The 19,343-nt window shown below is 42.0% G+C and overlaps 1 protein-coding gene across 1 annotated transcript; it reads right to left on the bottom strand.

Moving 5' to 3' along the window:
• Window positions 1–1,860: 1,860 nt before the first annotated feature.
• SAP30L (SAP30 like) lies at window positions 1,861–17,448 on the bottom strand. The gene is made up of 4 exons (XM_072630800.1): window positions 17,141–17,448; window positions 10,497–10,619; window positions 6,755–6,853; window positions 1,861–4,388 (listed from the first exon to the last, which is right to left on the bottom strand). Exons 1-4 carry the CDS (start codon window positions 17,363–17,365, stop codon window positions 4,260–4,262), a joined length of 576 nt encoding a protein of 191 aa, XP_072486901.1. The 5' UTR covers window positions 17,366–17,448; the 3' UTR covers window positions 1,861–4,259.
• Between the last annotated feature and the right edge of the window lie 1,895 nt (window positions 17,449–19,343).

Raw genomic sequence — 19,343 nt, 5'->3', positions numbered from 1 at the left:
AAAATATCAGCTCCTACTCCTCACCTATAACAGTGGCAGCACTTCTACTGATGTGGAAGAACCATGTAGTGGAAAAAGTGCCTAGCTGTAACACCAGGAAGACCCTCTGAGTTGATGTTCTGCCCTGACATATACTATGTGACCCCAGGCAAGTCACCTAATTTCTAAGTGTCCCTAGACAACTCTCAAACTATAATTTGCACGGCAGTTACTGATCTGAATTAGTAGAGGGAGTTAGTTCTTCATGGGGAGGAAGCTCCTTACATTGATGAAATCAGTGATATGATGGGGATAGAGGGAGATGAAAACATGGTGAAAAATTATACCAATTATAAGCCTTAGGTTTAAAATAAGCTAGATTATGTCCTTTGTCTACGGTTGTACAAGTCAAGTCACGTTACATTAGAAGTTTTTGGAGGGCTTTTGGACAATCCACTTGGACCAGATATCATGCCGGCCTTGGCCAAACAAAGAACTTGGATACAAAGTTGTTAGCTTTAAAAGTTGTTTCTGAATATTCTACTGAACTTAAAAGAAAAAAAAATCCAGTCTTCGTAAGTGTGGGGATACATACACAAGAATTGCCTTGAGGAGTTCACTGAACAGCAGAATTTCCTAAACTTATTTGGCCTACTGCCCCCTTTAAAAAAAAATTACTGAGCGCACCTCCTGGAAATCTCCTTTCCTTAACCCTTTAAAGTTTTTTTTGGAAATGATTCATTAAAAAATATATATTCTTTAAAATGATGCATCTTAAATTTAATAATTTATTGTAAATTTGTGGGGATTTTTCCTGCATTGAAATTTTGATGATGCAATACTGAGTCATGTAACTGCAAAGTATTGTATTTTAAACAAGTTATTACATGAACATATTCCTGCTGATGCATGCTGGACTTCCCAACGTGTGACACACTCACCTATCAACACTTGCTTGTTAAGACCTTATTATAGGCCAACTTGACCACTGATCAGTTATAACTTGCATTTTGTGTGTTTATTTGGAAAATAATGTAATCACTAACAACTTTAACTATTACACAACAGATGAAACATGTAGGAACGGTTTTTCAAAATTTTCTTATTTTCCCTTTTTTCCTTACACTTCCATTGCCCCCTTATTTTTATTCAACACCCCCAATTGTGAGTCACCGTCACAGGCAAATGGTCTAAGAGCAGGGAGTGACAAAAGTAAAGGCTTCACTCTTTTTAAAAAAAAACCCCAACAACAAAAAACCCCAAAACTCCAAACCCAAGCCATTTATAGAGAAGATACAGCTGTTCAGAATGCCCCAACTAATTTTCCCAGAGCAGGAAGTTGTCAAGGGGCTCAGGGTTAGCCACTCAAAACCCTCTAGAAATGGAAAGGAAGACTGAGGCACACCAGGTCTTCAAGCAGAGTCGGGATAAGCACTTCTCAGGTATGTTATGCTGAGGATTACTTTTGGGTATTGGCTGGATAAGGTCCTTTCCAAATCTCAAATTTTGCAATTCTGAGTAGACAAAGTAGCTCAATGAGGGAAAAGGTCATTAGAAAACTCTAAATTCTGAGAATTTCATCTTTCCTCTTTCAGTGGAAGAAGAAACCTTCTGAGCCTCCATTATCCTCAAAGTACCTTTTCTTTTTGAGGGAAAACAGCACTGTCCTTGATACACAATGGACTCAAATGATTGTGATAAAAATTTCCCCTAGGTTTCAGCTGAAAACAAAAGCATTCTTAAAAACACACTTGAACAGATGGATCCTGACACCATCTTTCCTTGGAAAGCAATGTACTGCTATTGAAAAGGAGAGAACAGATAAGCTGTTTATAAAAAATACAGAAAAAAACCCCCCAAACCAGTGGCCATGTTTCACCATTTTAGTCTGAGAGTTAGAGAGATATTTTATTCTTTGAAATACCAACATTTTCACAGAGGGCATTCAAATACTGCTTTAATCCCCCAACCCCTTTAACTGTATCCTGGAGGGAACATCACCCCCTTTAGGTAATGAATGAGAGAAGGACAGTATCGAGTTCTGGTGGGGTCTACCAGGGTTTGACACAGTCTCTTAGAAAAGGATCAACCTCATTAAAATAAGATGCCCACATTATCCAGCAGTGTAGGTTCTTGTGATCTTTCACAATGCCCACCCCAAAATTCTTTAGCTAAAAACAGCAAGACAGGCTAGAAGCAGCACAGTGTAGTAGGAAGAACACTCACTACACTTGCAGCCTGAAGACCCTGGTTTGAGTCCTCCCCGTAACACTGATGGTCAAGTCACTCACCTCCAGTTTTCTCCTCTGTAAAATATGGATAATTCTTGCTCTAGTTACTTCCCAGGTTTGTTGTGAGGAAGGTGCTTTATCAATGGCAAAGCACTATGGAACTGTGACTGATTCTTATGAATAAATATACATAGAATTGAAATGAAGGCAAGCCCTCAGGGAGCAAACTTCACCCTCTTGTTTTGGGCAGGAAGCACATGAAAAGAAGATCCCCAAGATCCAAGTATAGTCTATATACATTCATTTACAAATATTTAAAAATGTTTGGATCTTCGGAACATGCATTTTGGATGTGGGTAAAAAGTTTTCCAGCGATGGGAACATGTTGCAATTGAGTTACAGAAGTGTTCCTGGTAGTGAGTGACCTGTAGGTGGTATCTATGCGGATCTGCTCCACCAAATCATCTAAAACTATGTAAAACTGTCCAGCAACAATTCTCTCACTTCCCCAATCCTGGTGTCTCCACTGTACAAATGTTAACATTCTGTTTTGGGGGCAAAACTACTTTCGTTGCTTAAGGTCAAGATCTCAGTGTCAAAACCAAGTAAGGACACGACAGCTGACCATAAAATAAAAAAAATCAAGAAAATCAGAAAGTTAAAATCCAAACTTTTCTTATCTCCCCCTCCTCCACCCCAAACACCCTGATTAAAGCCTTTTGCAAAAAGCATACTTTCAAACATAAAACTTCAGGAAAAAAATACCTTCACTTTGACATACAATTAAATGGGAAGAATCTGACTTTTAGAACATCAAATACTGGATAAATTACTAAGCTTAAATTACTTAGCTTGATTTTATCAATCAAGGAGAAGCAAACTGCACATAACATGGGTCACTGGTATAGAAAAACTCTATTTGACACCTTTGGAGGCCTGACAATGCTGCATGATCACTGAAGACCAAACATTTTTTTGTTTCTTAACTGGTTTTGAATGGAGACTATCACATCACTATTCTTGGTGATTTTGAAGGAATTTTCCTCATGAAGGAAGGAAGGTGGTTAGGGTGCTAGCTCATAGCCTCAGCAAAAATAGCTGTGTGTGTATCAACAATAGCAACACCAGATGTAAGGATTTTCATGTCAATATTTCCAGAAATGCAACATTGCTCAACAAATACAACTGCCCTGAAATCCTAATTTGGCTTGAATCATCCCGACACCCTCCCTCCCCCTTACCACACACACACATACACACCAGATACTTGTATTTCTTTCACTCTCTCCAAAATAAGGTCACAGAATCTGAGAGTTGGGAAGCCCAACTCCTACCTGAAGCATGACACTAATCTTTCCCACCAATCCAACAGAAGAGATCTGTGGCAGCTGTTCACATTTGGTATTTTTGGTGCTCAATGAACCAACAGATCTTTATCTGAGTGCCTACTCCAGGCAAGGCACTGTGTTGGTGGTGTGGAAACAGATTTCCAATGGGTTCAGAAGGATGTGTTGGCTGACTCCAGTGAACTGCAAAGCTGGTGAGAAATGAGGGACTTCTGGGCCCTGGACAGGTTACATGAAGGTACAGACATCCTTCTGCCCATGCACCTTAATCCTCAACTGCTGCTTCCCTGGCACCTATGACTGGGTCCCAACACGATGGCCATCTGGCTCTAGGGTAGTTATTGAATTGTTTGATTTATAACCTATTAGATCCCACATTTCCAGAAGAAATGATTTAATGCTGTAATCTGCTGCATTATAGCCTGCCACAGTCACGTAAGAGTGCTTCACTCTATTTCTCAATCCAGTCTTAAAGGAAAGTCTTTCTATACACATATTGAAGCAATAGGATACACTACTCCTGGCCACAAAGGGCCTTACATATATAGTAGGCGCTTAATGAATCTTCATTGAACTGAACTGAAATTGAATTCTTCCATCATTCACACTTTTTTTCTTAAATTTACAGGAGAATTTAACAGTCTTCATAGGTACAAATGTACCCGGTATCGCAGCCCACTCAGTACTGTCCTTGGTTTCTTCATCACTCCAGCTGCTTATTACTCTCTGCTTTCTGGTCCAGTCTGCTCTTGTTACTCTTCACCATATAGATGAAATAAGCAAGGGTCTCTTTCTCGTTCACTGGGATGTTTCGGAAGTGACGGCTGACGGTCTACGTGGAGAGAACAGAGGATTTACTTAATTCACAAACTGGAGCAACAAATGCTTCTTTCTAGGGACATCTCACAACGGGAATTTCCCACTCACAACTAGGTAATATTCCAAAAGTTTCTTTTGTGTAGGCCATTTGGAATTATTGTTCTATGGAATGAGGGCTAGGCTCCCTGACCAGCCAACATAAATCCAGTTGATGTTTTAAGTGAGCTACAGGTGTAACAGGTCTGGGGCCAGAAGCCCTTAGCCTGAGCCTTGCTCTGCCATTAATTGGTTATGGGACATGGGGCAAGCTACCTCTCCTCTCTAGGAGTGTTTCTTCTTTACTTACACTCTCCATCTTACTAGGCTATCGTGAGGATCCAATGAGGACACATGTGCAAAGCTCTTTGTAACATTTTAAGTGCTATGTGAATGGGAGCTATAATTTTAGATGGCTGTGAAGGATATTAACAGCACTATTTCAATGACACCTGATTGCCATTACAAGTATTTTTGCAGGAAAATGCATTTCTAGCTTTCATGCAGGGTGCCAGGAATACATTTCCCCTTTCTATTACAGTGAATCATAGGACAGTGAAAGCCTCACTGAGAATGACTTCCCTAGGAATACATACTCCTGAGAGTCATTAACTTGTTAATTTTCCATATTAAACTGAGTTTAATACAACAAATATATATTGAGATCCCACCATATATGCAAGATACTATAAAGGACGGATACCTAAATATGAGAAGGTAGCTCTCCATAATGAGTACGTAACTTTCAAGGACAATTTATTCAGGGTTCTGAATTAGGAAACAAAGGGAAGATGACTTCTGGAAGACTGTGGCTTTGGGGGTAAGGGTAGACCCAAAAGACCTGGTCTGCATGTCAGCTCCGCCACTTGATGTGGCCTTAGGTAGTTATTCTGCTGTCTCTGAAATAGTTTCTTCACCTTTAAAATGAAGATAAAGGTACTTCCTTAAAGGTGAGGTGTGAAGAAAGTGCTTTGTGAATCATAAAGTACCAGACAAAGGAGGTATCGAACTTATCATAGTTTAAATCAAAGGTAATGGGTCTTTTGTCAGTCTACTCAAGAACATTTCCCCCTCCTTACAGGTCTTTATGATTTTTCAGATCTGTTGAAATAAACATCCAGCTGAATAAAAGCAGGTTCCAAATCCATAAATTTCTCTAGCAAGAAGGTAAACACCTCTTTGTGAAACATGAAAAAACGAGGAAAGAAAAAAACCACACACCTTTTCAATGGCTTCTTATTTCAAGTTCAAACTCACTAGTCTGGCATTCAAGGCCCTTCCAAATCAGATGACATACTATTCTTTCAGTCTTATCTCATGCCCCTCTGTTTGTCCCTAGTCAACAATGACGTATACCTTCACCTTTTAATAGCACTTTGGGGTATATCTCTGATACACTTACTATGTATCATTTAGTATTATAGTTATTTGTGTAACAACCACAGACTACAAAGGCCATGGGGGAAGTGCCCATAAAAACTTTGTATCTTCCCTACTGTCTACCCAGAACACAAGTCAATTTTACCGGATTCTTGATCACGCTTTACATTACTATTAATTCCATGAATACAGGTTTCTTCTTTATCCCATACCCCGCCCCCCCCTTCCACCAAGTACCTATACTGTTTCAATAAATGGAACCCAATATATTAGAATGCTCCTGTGTTTTACTTGGATACCTACGTAGGGCAAGTCAAGGGAAAATTGGATAAGTCAATGAAGTTTCCACAGAAAGGATAAAAGGGAAGTGAAGCTCCTAGCCTTTATGTGACAACAGAAGATCTAGAACTGACTGCTGGGCTGAGGACACAAAGAAAAGTGTCTCAGAAAAAAAAAGTGGGGTGGGAGAAGTGGGGGAACAGATAGGATGGAACGCACAAAAGTACCTAGGGAGTAAGGAGATGATTTAAAAATAGTGTGTCAGGTTACTGACATATTTATAACTACATAGTGGGGTGTGATGAGAGAATACACAAATACCAACCATCACCACGTTACAATGAGAAATCAGGAGACTTGGGTTCTAGTTCTGGCACTGCCAGTTGTATGGTCTTAGACAAGTCATGTAATCCTTTCTTGGCTTCAGCCTCTTTAACAATGATTATTTTTTTAAAAGAAAGAAGCAAAATCCTGGAAAAGTAGTTTGGGAGACCTTGGGTTGGGGTGGGATGGTGGGGTCGGCCTAATTTGTCATAATTGATACAAAGATAGAAGCTGACAAAAGAGGACTATACAGAGGACAAGTTTTAAAAAAAGCATCACAGAATGCAGCAGAGGCCAGGGGAAGAAGTCAGAAGGGAGAATGTCAAGGTCAGTATTTTCAAAAGCCACTGCCCTACATACTTCTGCTAGCTGTGCCTTGTTGAATCCTGGTCTGGTCTGCAACTTGTAATGCCTTTTGTAGCGCCTCAACGTATTCACCTGCAACTGGTACAAATCAACCTGGAGAGAACAATAAAGAAACCGTTATCAGCAAGTGTTTCATGGTCTGCTCGGCACTGTGCTAGCTACAAATGAATAAAGAATTTATTAAACTCTCACTGTGTGTAAAACACTGTGCTAAGGACCAGGGGTACAAACGGAATACTACAAAGGAAACAAGGAATGGGAGCTCAATGGATTTCTGAGTTAATCGGGGAGGTAAAATTAAGAGACAAGATTAGCAAGCAACTTAGCACTAACCTGTGGGACACTGATGGTGTCAGAGAAAGAGGGAACAATTAGGGCTGGAGTGATCTAACAGGTTTCCTGGAATTAGGATGTGAGCTGGGCTTTTTAGGATGAGTAGAGTTTAGAGAAGGGAAGTGGAGAACTAGAGGGGGATGAAAACACAGCATATGGTAAAGAGAGCAGAGGGAAAACCTGCCTTATTAGAGCCAATGGTGCCTTTTTCACAGGAATGGAAGATAAAGGTTGGGTGTATAGGGTGGAGTTTGATTGGATAAGATCTTGATTAAGTGTCTACTGTGTGTAAGACATCAATAAACCAGGCACTATTCTACGAGATACAAACAGAAAAGGGAGAAATAACCCCTGCCTTCTAAGTGCTAGCATAAATTCTGCTAGGTACTAGGGATAACAAGATAAACAATGACTCTTCCTAGTCTCTGGGGAAAGATCTGGTACCACAAGTGTATACAAACTGTCTCTCCCTACATAGGAAACTACTTGAGGACAGGGATTGTTTCACTTTTGTCTTCCCATGCCCAGGGCCTAGCATGATGCCTGACACTTAGTAGGTATTGAATAAATGATAAATAACCAGTAGTAATAACAAGAGAAATTATGTAGCACTTTAAGGTTTGCAAAACATTTGACATGCCATCTCATTTGATCCTCACAAAAGGCAGGGACTGTTTTTATTGCCACTTGAAAGATGAGGAAGTTGAAGTGGAGAGAGATGTGAGTGACATGCTTAGATACATAACTATAAAGTTTATGAACCAGGATTTGAATCCAGACCTTCCAGACTCCAAGTTCAGCGCTATTAACCATGCCATCTAACTGTCTTTTATTGATATTAAAAGGTAGACTACTAAGGGCAAAGAAGAGATCCAAACAAAGTACCCTAGAATGGGAAAAGAGTACTTCCAGAGGGGGAATTAATAAAGAGTCAGGAAAGGCCACAAAGAAGAGACAGACAAGGAGTCTGAAAGCTGGGGCAAAGGAAGTTGTGCATGCAAGGCCTGGGCAGCAGCCTATGCAAATGCATATAGGTGGAGAATGGCATGTTGCATGGGGCTTGATTCAGCAAGGAGGTTGTGCAGCTTTCAGGCAGAGGAGATGCAGAAAGAGGAAGATATTTTAGGAAGATCGGTATGGTGGCAGATGCTGTTTGAACTGAAAGGGGAAAGAGCAGAGCTGCACCAGTTATGAATATGTTGCAGTAACCCAAGAATGAGATGAGAATAATACATCTTAGGGTGGTGACCTTAGGAATGGAGAAATTATGATGAAACAAAGAGACAATTTGAAAGGAAGAAATGGCAGAATCTGATGCGAGATTAAATAGAGGGAGAATGAAGAAATAAATGTGAAAGTTGTGATCCTCAAATACTGTTTTAGGCCCACCTACATCCTGGGCTGAGTTGTTCTAATTTCAGAATGAAGACAGTCATGTAACACATTATATCTGGTGGGTCCTATTTGCTTCACATCACATCCAACAACAACTGACCAAAAAACCCCGCCAACTGCCCTGCACTCCTATCCCTCCCTGGTCTATCACCCCTTGCTCTGGGAATAACAACTGAATCACTGCTACTGAAAAGGGCATGACAATCAAATGTACAATGGGTCCACTCGCAACCCCAGAGGAAAAGCTCACTTCCCTGGTCACTATGTTTGTGTTGCCTCCCCCATTAGAATGTAAGTCCCTTGAAGGTAGGATTTGGCTCATTTCTGCATTTGGAAGATCTTCAAAAGCTTAAGGCAAGGGTCACTACATCAATGATTAAATAGTGAAGATAAGGGTATATTTGGTATACTCCTTTCAAAGAAAGCAACATAAGAAACACTGATGACTTAGAAAAATTGTGTTGATTTATCTAGTCCTAGATAGGTGGAAAAGGGCAAGTAGGTGGTGTGGTGGATAAGTGCTGGGTCTGCAGTCAGGAACACTCATCTTCCTGAGTTCAAATCTGCCCTCAGACACTTACTATCTGGGTGACCGTGGGCAAGTCACTTAATTCTATTTGTTTTGGCTCCCTCATCTATAAAATGAGCTAGAGAAGGAAATGGTAAGCCACTACAATATCTCTGCAAGGAAAATCCCAAACGTGGTCATAAAGAGTCAGACATGACTGAACAACAAAGACAGGTGAAAAACACTTAAAAATACAAAATGAGTCATCAGTTTGAGAGACTCAAACCCTTTCTTTTTTTTTCTAGAGCATTTCATTAAAACTTTTCATTTGAAGGGAATTGTGAAAATGGACACTTCAGTTCTTGAAGAAAAAATACAAAGGACAAAAGAAACAGCATAAACTGAGTGTGAAGAAAGAGTACAAGAAGGGGAATATAAAGATTTGAAGACTTGCTCAGCTTCATTACCACATTGCTGTATGACCTTGCCCAAGTCACTGCCTCTCTATATGCCTCATTTCCACATCTGTGAAATAAGAAGGTCAGACCAGGTGATCTCCAAGGTCCTTCCAGTGCTGACATTCTGTGAAATTTGCACACAAAAGACTGCCTCCTCTTTCCATTCCTGCAGAGTCATTTCCACTGGCATGCCTTATGAAATATTCATGTGCCAGATATACATTGTGCACTAAACACTCCTACTTCTGTTGAGACTTAAGTGAAAACAATTTAGAAAGAAAGAAAATCCAATACTCCTTCCTGAGCACTTGTTTAGAGTCCTCTTCTTGATAGAGACAGGCATCTCTCAGGCAAGGCTGTCTCTTAGCTGGAGAAGTTCTTGTGAGTTCAGAGCTATTGGCAACGAGATAGCTCCTTTAGATCAGGGATGGGGACATTTTCAGGGCCCAAAATACTAGAGGCAAAAATTAATAGCTTTATGAAATTCTATGCAGCAATCTGCTTTATGCATTTTCCTAAAGTTTTTATAAGATAGTCCGGTGGCACTCAGAGAAGAGTTGAGAAAATTCATTCATCTTCCTTCTTTCTTTGAAGAGGCAAGGGACGATGGGTATGGAATATTGCATATATTGTCAGATGTGGCTGAAGTGTTAACTTATTTTACTGGAACTGTTTTTTTTTTCTTTCTCTTAAAATCTTTGTTACAAGAAAAGGCTAAATGAGTAGGAGATGGAATGAAGGCGATATAAAAAAATAAAATTTAAAAAATAGCCTAGTATTGTAAAAAGGGTCAGGAGACTAGGATTCTAGGCAAAGCTCTGCAAATATCTCATGCCATACAATCCTGAGTAGAGGTTACTTCTCTCTGGGTCTCAGTTTCTTAATCTATAAAATGAGGAGATTAGACTAGATGATCATAAAGGTCTTTTTTTTCTCATTCTATGCTTTGAAGTCCCTTTGAGGTCAAATGTCCCACATATTTCTGATCAGACCTAAAATATATACTGAACACAATTCATCCTTTACATTTTCTGATCTCTACCTCAGGGATGTCTGTTTCGTGCTCTGGAGAATCTCCGCCATCATCGCTGGTCTTTCTCTTTCTTTTATTTCGTACACTCTGGATGAAATTTTTGTGAAAATCACAGATATACAGGTGTCTTACCTAGAGGGAAACAAACACAGGTAAAGTGAGTTACCAGTTACCACTGCGACACAAACAGGCTCAGTACCCACAATATTAACTGATAGTATACCCACTGCCTATTATGGGAGAGGCACCAGGGGAGCTACAAAGAAGTATGATACATACAGCCCCTACCCTAAGGAGTTTAAGATCTAGTTGGAGAGGTAAGACACATAAACATAAAGAGACTGCTAATGTTACAGTGTAGTAATAATAACTCACATTTATATAGTGCGTTAACATTTTCACAAAGCACTTTCAAAATGTTTACAAAGACAGTCAGTGATAAATACCAAATAATGAGTGCTCTGAGTTGGGAGAAGGGAGAGATGAGGGTTGCTGTAATCAAGGAAGGCTTTGTAAGAGAACTATTATCATTATTAATATAGTTATTAAGGTTTCCTGCAGGAGGTGGGACTTGAATGGAGATATAAAGGATGAACAGAACTACATTCATCAGGGGAAAGGGAAGACATCATTCCAGATGTGGTGAACAACAAGGGAGTGGATAGAACAGGACACGTTCAAAGAACAGTGAGGAGCCTGGTCTCGTGAGAAAAGAGGGTCAAACAAGGGAGCAGTAGGAAATAAACTTGGAAATGAGATTGAAGCCAAACTATGAAAGGGTCTTGACCACCAGGCTCAGAAATTTGGCCTTTACTCCGTAGGCAACGGCGAGCCAATAAAGGTTTGGTGTTTTAATTAAGTTTTATTGATACTTTTTTGTTTTTACGGTAGAGTCATTTCCGGATATGCTCCACCCTTGCCCCCAAACTGAACCCTTAAGCAGAAAATAACTGATGTAGTGACTGAGTCTGCAGCATCCCTCTGCCTTTCTGTCTTCAGGGTCATCACTGGACTTCCAATTACTCACAGGAACGTTTTTTTGAGTAGGAGAAGAATGCGACAAAAAGATTTTTTGGTAAGATTAAGCAGTATTACGAGTTTGGGAGGTGGGAGATCACAAAGTAGGTGAGATTAAGTGAGCCTTGAAGGATGAACAAGACTCTAGAAAAGTGAGAGTGTTCCAGGAGGCAGAGAGGACTACGGTATTTTATATTACTAATACCTACTAAGAGAGCTGCCAAATTTTCTTAAAATTTCATTCAGTGTATGAATTTGAAACCTGTAACACTAGGGAAATCTTTGTCAAATTACTCACCCATGCTGGGCCTCAGCTGTTCCATGCATAAAGTAAGGGAATTTAGGCTAATCTCTAAGGTTTCTGATTCTCTATAATTCTTAGACTATATTTTTGACTTCATGTACAGATCAAATTGGAAAGAAAGACCAAAAAACCTCATGTTATTGAGTCAAAACTGAGTGGCTGATCCAAATACTGATTCTGTGATATTTCTTTTTATGGATATAGGCTGATGTTTAAAAAAAACTGCAGCTTATACTTATATAGCCTTACAGAGTCTTTATGCAAATATTTCATTTAATTCACATAACCACCCTGAGAAGTAAGTGGAACAGGGATTATCTCATTCTCAAGAGAAGACAACAGTTCATTGAGGCAAAATGATTTGACCAATGTCACTAAAGATAACAAGTGCTAGAGCTGAGACTCCAAATGTTCTAGATCTGAGATACAAGATGTTCTAAGTCTAGGTCACTTCCCTCCCCAGCATGCTATCCCCTGGAGCCATGACTACACAGTAGGATGGATGAAGCAGTAGCCATGGTAAGAAGGGTCTGCTTTTGCTAAAGAACAAACCCCAGGGTTAGCCAAGGGGAACTGCAGAGAAATGAGCGGCTCTCTGAATTACTTAGAATTATTGACACTGAAGCAGATGGTGCACAAATGTTCTTTTCGTCTTTTAATTGGACACTTTTGAATTGGAGGTTATTTTCTGGATTGCTAGTTAAAGATGAAAGTAAATGGATATCAAATCAATCCACAATAAATTTGGCACTTTTCAACGAGAAAATAATAAACACTGGAAATTTATTCCGATGAACCAGAATTTTTTTTTTATTGAGTTGGATCCTTTGGTCATAAATAGTTTTAGATTTAAGCATGGGCGGATCAAGTTATTCTGGTCCCTACAACACTTCCTATCTATTAAAGCTTATTGGACAGGACTGCAATTGGCTAGACCTGTTAAAAATTGGGCCTATTAATTCAGAAAAGCATAGGAAATCTTCTATGAACTGATTCAGAGGGAAGTAAGCAGAAAAAGAAACAATGTTAATTGGAAAGAACAACAAAAGACACCTGAATGCTGTTTAATTATAATGATCAAATTTGGCCATCAGAAAAAGATGGGAAAACATATTTCTCTTCCTTCTTTGCAGAAGAAGAGGGACATATTGTATATTTTGTCAGACAAAGTTCTCTCTTCTACCAGAAAAAAAGAAGCTTTACTAGATATTTCGATTGATTTTAAAGTAGCTCAATGGGTAGGAGAAAGAAGGGATTTATGTGCCTATACATATTTACATGTACGTAAAACTGATATAAAATAAATGATATTTAAAAATCCCCCAAAAATAACAGTAAAATTTTAAAATAAAAACAAAATAAAATAAGACATATTCCATGTCTGATCCCTACTCAATGAATGATCCTTGGCAAATCACTTCACCTTTGTGGGCCTCGAGTTTACTCCTCCATAAAATGAGTTGAATTAGATGACCACTAAGATCCAGATCTAAAACATACAATCCTAAGGCCTTAGTCAAAAAGAGTCAGTTAAGAAGCACTTATGAAGCACTTACTTAGTGCTAGGTACTGTGTTAAATACTTTGCGTATGCTTAAAGTGAACAGTTCCTGATCTCACAGACCTTACAATCTAAAGGGATAGGCAACAACCACCTAATCCCTTTCAACTATCTTAAAATATTTTAAGGCATAGGCAGCCACACTAGTAATATCTTTACAATTAAGGACTATTGTTATAAATTAATAATATACTGTATTTAAAAATGCAATACATGGTTCCATTCTTCAGAGATACACACAGTTCTCCTTCCTCAAAGGCCTGTGAAAGGGAAGGTATTATCCCTTCAGTTGACAGACACCAAAAATGAAAGCAGAAGGCTATGAGGGCAACTCACATTTCTACCATACTGGATTTCTACAAAGTACTAGCCTCAAAACATCTGGGAGGGAAGTGGCACCAGTGTTATTATTTCCATTTTTTCATACAGGAAAAGGAAGTAAAGCTTGAGAGATGAGATGACTTGCTATGATCATACTGCTAACTACAGACAGAGCTGGGATCTGAAACCACATGTCTTTCTACCATCCCATGCGGCACCCAGGGGTTGCACCCGGGTATAAAAATCAGAGCTGAGTCATAGATCATAGAACTTGATTGTAGAATGTCAGAATGCTGAAAACCCTTCGAGATTACTTAATCCAACTGTTATCTAAGAGGACAGAGAAGGCAGCTGAGGCCCACAAAGAAGGGTCTTGCCAGAATTTGGATTAAAACTGCCTCCTTCCACATTTCTATTTCTACCATGCTACCTAGTTCAAACAATCTAAACTCTAGAGTGAGTTCTTTTCATTTAGCCATATTTCTTTTCACTGCATTACTCCAATCTAGCCTCTGTTAAATATCACCACCCACTTCTCTCCATTCAAAAGTGCAGAGAAATGCCATAAGAAGGTAATTTTTAAAATAAATCAAAGAATACTGCCAACACATCAATAATAAAAAAAATGTAAAACTACCTAAAGTTTGCCTCTCTCAGCTGCTTTCTGAGGCTATTAAGGAGTTTCTGGCTTTTTTTTTTTTAATCAACATGATCTTGGGCAAGTCACATCCTCTACAGGCCTCAGTTTCATTATCTGTGAAAAATAAGGGTGCTGAACTAGATGGTTTCTAAGCTCTCTTTCAGTCCTAAAAATGCATTCTATATTCTAAGGTTTTTCTTACTCTGACATTCTATGATTCTATAAATACTGAGTCAGCATATACTTTTAACCATTAACAAGAACAAACAGATTTTCTGTAATTCAGGTGATTGAAATTTGGAAAGAGTATCCCCTTCCTCCATTTTCCCCCCTGTTTGCAAATCTGATTTTTAGCAAGACAGCTGTTACTTTTAACTGAAGTCCTGTTCATTCTTGAGAGGAAAATGGAATCTTTCTGAAATGACACCACCTTGAAAAGAGAATTGCTAGTGAATCTATTCCTAAAAAGTACCATTTGAGAAGTGAGGAGTTATTACTTTTAGCAATGCTATTGCAATTCATCATTCTCTTCCTCCTATCCCTAAGATGTATGGAAAAACCACCAAAAACAGTTTAAATTAACGAGGAGAGTTGTAATCTCAATCCAGCTGTAAAAGCATCCAGATGTCAATGAACCTATAAACTGTAGTAAATATAAGTTGTGATTTCAAAAGGGCACTCTTCCGGCAATTGCTAAACAGTTTTAGAAAGGATTTATAAAAGCCCAAACCTACCTGATAATGCAGAACTTTTCTTTTTTCGGCTTATCCTTTAGTTCTACATGAGAGGCAGTTTGATATAAAGCAGGGATGGGGAACCTGCAGCCTCGAGGCTACACATCCAACCCTGTCCGTGATTCAGTCAAAAGGACACACTTGAGGACCCAGAAGACCACATGGAGCCTCGAGGATGCAGGTTCCCCACCCCTGAATGGTGGAATGAGGACTGGACTTGCAGTGAGAGGGCCTGGGTTCGATTCTTGGCTCTTACTACCTGTGGGAAGAACTCATTCATCTCACTTAAGACTTCTTGAATTTTAAATAGACCCTGTCTAGTCTCCTTAACAAATCTGACTCCTTAATAGTGAAACTGCCACTAAACTTGACAACAGATGACACTCTAAAAAGCACTCATTATCAACCAATTAAGAACATCTCTAGAATTGTAAACTAGAACCTCCTGCAGACAAGTTTCCTACAATCAGGTAGGAGGCCCTAAGCGTGTTGTAATCAAATTTAAATTCCCATTCATTCAATTAACAAATATTTATAACGTTGCAAGATGTAGCACAGCGATGCAAAGAGCACTTGAAGGAGGAAATCAAGAGCCCCAGGTTTCTGTGCTGGTTCTACCTCTTCTGAGACATGTGGCCTCAGGCTCAGCACTTCTGCTCACAGGGCTTCAATTTGCTTATGTATAAAATGGGGTTAAAAATCAGCACACATTATCCACCTCATACCTCCGTGGACAGAAAGGGGCTTAGTAAACTAGAAAATGCTACAAATAAGTGAGGCGTTTTTTCGAAACTAGCTAGTATGTTTGTGGGGAAAAGACTGGGTGCAGGGGAAGATTTTTTTGTTTGTGGTTCAGATTTGCATGGGTACTCTAGGTGAGAAAACTCCCTCAATTCTACCAAAGCAGATTGGTAATTGTTCCGCAAATTTCAATTTTGTAGAGTTGTATGAACAGAGAGATTAAGGGACTTGCCCAGGGTCAAAGGTGACACTTGATGACTGGAGGCCAGTCTCTATCCTCAGAGAACATAAGCAGTCAAGATAATGGTTCGGAAAATGGGATTGGTTTATGAAGTTGGATGGGAAAATAATTAAATCTTTATTTTCACTAACTTCTATGTGCAATTTAGCATTTCCTTAAAATCATCATTCTGGGAAGAGGTCTATAAGGGGGCTGATGCACAAGAAAGGTTAAGGAAGGACTCAGTCTATGGAATAAAATACATGAGAGGTGCAAGCAAGGAACTATTAAGGCCTGAAAGTGGAAAAACAACTGTCCAGGAAGGCTCTCTCTCTCTCTCTCTTTTCCCACTCAACGTAAAAACCACTCTTCCTCAGGAAAACAAACAAAAACCAACCCGACCTCTGCCTTATTTCTAGCCTCATCTTTGTAAGCCCACTTCCACAAACAGCAGAAAGCACCCTTCCTCTGTAAGCAGCCTTACCCTTTGGGGGATAAACCATGAGCAACTTGACTATTCTTCAAGAAAAATTCAGGGCGTGTGTTTATGTACGTTCCCCAGGAGGGAAAAGTTAGAAGCTGAAGAAAAGGGACCCCACCACCTTCCTCCTAATATGCTGCAGCTGGAGGGGCTTAGAAATAATCGGTCCCAACCTCCCCCAGCTTACTGATGACTAAACACGGGGAGCAGGAGAGGAGGGATGACTTGCCCAAGGTCACCCCCTCAAATGAGCTTCACGAGAGCCTGCTGACCATAAGGGCAGGGTGAGAATGGGGAGCCCCCGGTGGTCCGTCCGGTGCTGCTTCCCAAACCCTGGGACTCTCACCCCGCACACAACAAAAGAAACCAAGCAACGGCTCTGCTGATCCCAAGAGCTGCCCCGGTCCGGGCTCCAGGCTCCATCTGCCCTCCAGCTCAGGGTCGCCGCCGGACCCCCTCCCGCCCCCCTCTCACCTGGGAGCGGGGATGGTGCTGGGGGTGGGGGTGGGGGGAGGCGGGGCTCGGAGGGAGCCCCGGGTTCTAGCTCGGGGGCGCGCGGGCTGTGTGACCTTGGGCCAGTCGCTTGCCCTCTCTGGGCCTCCGTTTCCTCCCCCGGCGGGGGCGGGGGCACTCACGCTCTTGTCGATGTCCAGCCGGAGTTTCTTCTGCGAGATGCTCTTCTGGATCCTCTTGCTGAAGGAGGCGTTGCCGGCAGGCCGGACGCAGCGCTCCCCGTCCTCGATCAGGCAGCAGCTCTGGCCGTAGCCGGGGGCGGGCGCGGGCGCGGCGGTGGGCGCGGGGGCCGGGGCCGGGGCTGGGGGCCCTTCCCGGCTGTCCTCCTCCGTGCTAAAGCCGTTCATGGCCCCGGCCCCGGCCCCGGGGACGCTCACGGGGAGCCCGAGCCCCTGCCCCCGGGACCCCGGCCCGGTCGCGGCCCCCCCTGCCGAGGCGGTCCCCTCGGCCCCGCCCGCGGGCCCGGCCTCCCGCTGCCTGAGCGCGCCGGGGCCCGGCTCGGCCTCGAACCCGCGGCCCCCGGAGCCCCGCGAGCCCCGCGGCGCCCACTGGGCTGCCCCGCTCTCCCCGAGGCGGCGGCCGCGGCGGCGGCGGAAGTCCCGCCCCCGAGTTCCCATTGGACTCTAGAAGACACGGGGCGTGGCCGGATCCCTCGGCGGCCTTGGTCATTGGGCGACGCGCCCGCCAGTCAGGAGAGGCCGGCTCCTTCCTGGACTCTGCGGGGACGGGTCCGAAGTAGAGAAAGTGCAAAGCCAGAGAGTTGGTGGCCGGGCTAGGAGACGCGGCCCGGGGCCAGCAGCTGCCTCAAGACGGGCGGGGGAGGACGGGGCCACCGAGGGGCAGGCGGGGTAGCGGGGACGGGCAGATCCAGAGGAGGTGGGGGGTCCCAGGGACAGGCGGGATGGACAGAGGCACAGATGGATGGACACAGAGGGACAGGCGGGATGGACAGGAGGACAAATGGGGGCGGACAAACGGAACGGACAAGGGTCCGACTGGAGGTGGACTGATGAACGCAGAGGGGCAAGTAGGATGGACAGTGGGACACAAGGACAGGGGGGATGGACAGAGGCACAGATGGGATGAGTAGACATAGACATAGAAGGACAAGTGGGGTAGACGGGGAGTATAAGGACAGAGGACAGGTGGCACCATGGAGGGGACAGAAGAGAGGGACAGTGGGACAGTCAGACGATGAGGGGCAGAGAGATGGACAACCATAGGGACAGATGGGGGAAAGGGACAGAAAGAAGGAAACAAAGGGTGGAGACACGTTAGGGGAATTTAGAAGGATGGGAAGGATGGACAACGTCACATTCAAGGATGGAGGAATAGACAGACACTGGGACAGAATGGATGGACAGAGGGATAGAGAGACCTAGAAGAGATGAGGACCCAGGAAGAGAAAGGATGGATGAAAGCGCAAATGAGTCCACAGAAGGAATGGGAAGAGAGAGAAGAGCTGGGGGGAGGGGATGGATGAACATGGATAGACAGTGGGACAGATGTAATGATGGGACAGAGTGACAAGAGTTAGAGCAGTAGACTCAAGCGAATATGGGGAGACACGTGCTGTAGGGAAAGGAGAGACATAAAAGGGTTGAAAGGTTATAGGGAAATAGAATCATGTGGAGGGACAAGGACTATTGTATGTATGGGAAGTGGTAGAAACAGGGGCACTGACTGGGTAGGTGAGAAAGACAAGGTAATAGCTCCAAACGAGAAAGGGTTGGACCAGAGACACTCTTACAAGCAGAAAGCTAAAGAAGATCCCAGGATCTTAGATTTAAGCAGGAGAGGACCTCAGAGGTCACCTAGCCAACAGATGAGAAAACTGAGGCCCAAGGAGATTAAGTGATTTGCCCAAGATCATATTGGTAGTTAAGTGTTTTGGATGAGGGGATGGTATTGGGGGAAGAATGAGACGAATTCAAGTCCTATCATTTTTTAAAGTAAATGTTAGAGATAAGATTCAAAACCAAGGAAATGAGTTAACGAAGACAGTGTCTGGTAGCTGAGGATCACAGAAGAGTAAAGGAGTGAGAGGAGATAGTCTCATGAAGAAGCAGAGAGAGTTCTGTCTCTCATACTTTATACCTATACTTCAAAAGAGGAATCATTAAAATTATTAGGAGTATTGATAGCTTGTATTTATAGCTTGCAAAATACTAACAACATTGTAAAGTAGGTATTAAATCAAACATTCAAGTGCCTACTATGTATCAGTGCTATGCTAAGACCAGAGATACAGAGACAGAAATGGATTTACATTCTATTAGGAAAACATGTACACATGTAAGTAAATATGAAACATAAAAAGTAATT

Source organism: Notamacropus eugenii, chromosome 1 (assembly GCF_028372415.1).
Source record: "Notamacropus eugenii isolate mMacEug1 chromosome 1, mMacEug1.pri_v2, whole genome shotgun sequence".
Lineage (NCBI taxonomy): Eukaryota > Metazoa > Chordata > Mammalia > Diprotodontia > Macropodidae > Notamacropus > Notamacropus eugenii.
The sequence above is the reverse complement of the archived record's forward strand: the minus strand, read 5'-3'. Positions and strand labels throughout refer to the sequence as shown.